This window comes from Haliaeetus leucocephalus, unplaced genomic scaffold (genome assembly GCF_000737465.1).
Source record: "Haliaeetus leucocephalus isolate CR32 unplaced genomic scaffold, Haliaeetus_leucocephalus-4.0 Scaffold536, whole genome shotgun sequence".
NCBI lineage: Eukaryota > Metazoa > Chordata > Aves > Accipitriformes > Accipitridae > Haliaeetus > Haliaeetus leucocephalus.
The window spans coordinates 6,002,923-6,006,384 of record NW_010972972.1 but is presented as its reverse complement, the minus strand read 5'-3'; the positions used below and the strand labels follow the sequence as shown (position 1 = coordinate 6,006,384).

The following is a 3,462-nucleotide window of genomic DNA, read 5'->3' as shown; positions in this document are numbered from 1 at the left end:
TTCTTCTCGGTGATCAACCGGACCAGCACCCCGATGGTGTCCTCGTTGGCGTCCTCCAGCTGGTAGATGGAGCTGGGACCTGGAAGCAGAAGTTTTGGGGGGACTCAGTGATGGGGGATAAACACCCCCCTGCCCCCAACCAAGGATGAGGAGGATGCCCTGGGACAACGAAGACCAGAAGCCACGGGGATGGGCTGAGCGAGGGGAGACGGACGTGGGATGACCGAAAGGTGTCCGCAGCACAACCGGGCTCACCGGTGCCGCCAGGCTGGGGGTCCTTGCTGGCGGTGCAGTGGTAACCCTTCTTCTTCAGCAGGTTGCAGACCAGGATGCCCAACAACCCCATGGCGCAGAAGACAGGGACGATGGTCAGCACGGCCGCCTGCGCCGCCGCCGCCTCCTCCTCCTCCTCTTCCTCACCCATCAGGGCCACCCACGTCCTGTTGGTCCCCGACGGCCGGCCCGGTATTTCGGGGCTGCGGGCTCGCCGCCGGCCTGGGGAGGGGAAGCACTGGATCAGCCTCAGAGAAGGGTTTTGTTGGGATTAAATCCCGTTTCTCCCAGGAGCCCCGCTGCAGGGTTGGCGCCCCGGGGAAGCAGAAGCCACTCGTGTCACGAGCGGAGACGTTCTCAGCTGCCACATCCCGGCAGGACGTCACACCTCATCTCAAGGGGGGGACGCATCCTGCGCCGTATCCCGGGGCGAACGCCGGCACAGGCTTTTTCGGCACCCACGGAACCGGGGCGACGCCTCCAGCCCAAGCACCCACCTGGGCACCCCGGGGTGCTGCGGGGAGCATCGGCGCAGGGCAGACACCGGCCCCGGGGCTCCCTCTCCCCTTCAGGGCTGTAAAACCTGCGGGGTGGGAGGGGAGGGTCAGGATATGGCCCACGAGCGGCATCGGGGCTGGGGGTTTGCAGCATTTTTCTCCCGCCCCCCCCCCAAGGGCTGGGCTCACCCCGGCAGGCAGGCTCCGCAGCGGCTGTCGGTCATCGCCGTTCCCGGTGCCACCAGGATCCTGTTCCCGGCTCGGCAGCGGGTGTGAGCAGAGCAGGATATGTCCCCCGGTGAGAAGGTACCGGGGGGACAAGCTCGACACGTCCCCACCGGACCCTGCGCCGAGCTGCACGTCTGCCCGGAGGGAAAAGGAGGTGAGCGATGGCCGCATCCTGCGCCTTCCCTCCGGGGTCGATGTGCCATGGGTGGGCACGGCTTACCCCGGCGGGCTCCTCTCCAGGTGGGCATCCCGGCGTCCCGTGCTCCCGGGGTCCGCAGCTCCCGGCCCCCACGCCGGGTCCGCTCAGCACCTGCGGAAAGAGCGGTGCTCAGCGCCGGCTGCTCCGGCTTTCCCGCTGTTCCGAGGCCTGCGCTGGCAGCGATGTGGCTCCGGTGCAGGCGATACGGCAGAGCTGAACCCATCACAAGCGACGTGATGGATGCAAAACTCTCACACGGACCATGGCAGACGCAAACCCATCACAAGCGACGCGATGGATGCAAACGCATTGCATGCACGGTGGCGGATGCTGACGTGTCACAAGCGATGCGACGGGTGCAATCCTATTGCACGCTCTACGGCCAGTGCAAACCCATCACCAGTGACATGATGGATGCAAACCCATCGCATGCACTGAAGCCGACGCAAACCCATCGCATGATGGATGCAGACCCATCACATGTGCCATGACAGATACAAACCCATCACCAGTGACATGATGGATGCAAACCCGCTGCATGCACCACAGCAGATGCAAACCCATCACAAGTAACGTGATGGATGCAAACCCGTCCCATGCACCGCAGCGGATACAAACCCATCACCGATGCTGCAATGGATCCAAATGCATCGCATGCACCGTGGCGGATACCGACCTGTCACAAGGGGTGCGACAGATGCAATCCCATCGCATGCACCGCGGCCGATGCAAACCCATCACCAGTGACACGGTGGTGGCAAACTCACCATGGGCGATGCAAACCCACCGGTGGGTACCTGCACGGCCCATCCCAGGAGCATCTCCCAGACATGGGACAACACGGTGGCCCCAGGGGGAGCGGCGAGGGAGAAGCCGCATTCCCTATCAGCCCCTGCCCTGGAAGAAGCTTTGGCAAAGGATAGAAAAGGAGGAGGAAGAATTTTTCGGGGAAAAAACAAAATCCCCCTGGACCCAAATTAAGCATCATCCCAGGGCTGAGCTGCTCCAGGTTTGCAAGAGAAACATTTTGGGGTGCCCTATTGTGGCTGTGGCGTGGTGATGCCGGGATGGGTTTGAGCATCGGAGGAGCCGAAAGTAGAGATGCAGAGGGATGGGATGGGATGAGATGGGATGGGTGAGGCTGTACTCACCCCCAGGACGGTGACGAGCCACCAGCACATCCCGCTCCTCTTCATCACTGGGGGAGACCTGCCCAAGGGGGAGCACCAGGGTCACCATCTGGGAAAAATCCTGGTGGAGAAGCAATTTGGGGGCCTTATTCCCCCCATGAGGATGCTCCAAGGAACCTGCCTAAACAAGTCCTCCACCATCCCCCAAAAAGTTGCATTAGTGGTTTTGTGGGATGACCAGCATCACCCCCTTCCCTCGCAGATCCCAACTCCATCCCGAACCGGAGAGGGACCAACCCTGTAACGCAGTCAGGACCAACAGTGCAAGGAGCAGGGGAAGGAGCAGATGATGCTAAACACCATTAAATAAAGGTTTTTCCTGCTCAGGAGGAAATCCTTATGCATCTGCCACAAGGAAATGAAGTCATTAAAAAAAAAAAAAGAATTTTAAAAATCAAGTGAAACAAAAGGTGTTTCCCACAGGCTCATCACCCCTCTCCGGGTTCAGCAATTAGTTGTTAAAATTAAAATAAACGCCGACAGCACAGGGGAAGGGAGGAAAAAATAAATAATAACACAAACCCGGATCCAGCCTCCGCCACCCGCATGGAAATTCCCCCGGTCGTCACGGTCCCATGAGAGCCACACCGGAGCTTCGTTACAGCCTTTGCCTGATGAGTTTCTCCTAATTAGTGGCCAGCACCAACAGTCTGAGATGCAGCTAATTAAACTCAGGAGGGGAGATGCTGGAGGGCGAGCAGGGCAGAGCCGGGTAATTGTAGGATGTGGGTTGGGACACAATAGCACAGCCCAAAATGAGCATCCTCTGTGCTCCAGTTCTTCCCAGTAGCTCCCAGTAAGGGAGCACCCCATCAGGGTGCCAGCATGAAGCCAACCAGCCCTTCTCCGCTTCTAAGGGGCTGCACCCCCAAACCAAGACCCCTCAAGCCCCATCTTCACTAGCACCATCCATGCCAAGCTGGGACCCCATGATTTTTGTGGGGGCTAAGCCAGCTGCCACCATCACCCCAGCCAGCCTGAGCCCCACCACGTGCCACCTCCCTGCCAAGCATCGTCCCAGGGCGATGGTATCCCATGGGGACACATCCCGAATCCCCCCGGGACTTGGGATGTG

At 60.2% G+C, this 3,462-nt stretch overlaps 1 protein-coding gene across 1 annotated transcript; it reads right to left on the bottom strand.

Moving 5' to 3' along the window:
- Positions 1-2: 2 nt before the first annotated feature.
- Positions 3-2,393, bottom strand: RELT (RELT tumor necrosis factor receptor; the record flags this gene model as incomplete). Its single annotated transcript, XM_010576751.1, has 6 exons — positions 2,349-2,393; positions 1,219-1,308; positions 960-1,114; positions 771-856; positions 256-495; positions 3-79 (listed from the first exon to the last, which is right to left on the bottom strand). Coding segments are annotated over exons 1-6 (693 nt in total), but the record flags the coding sequence as incomplete, so codon positions are not given.
- Between the last annotated feature and the right edge of the window lie 1,069 nt (positions 2,394-3,462).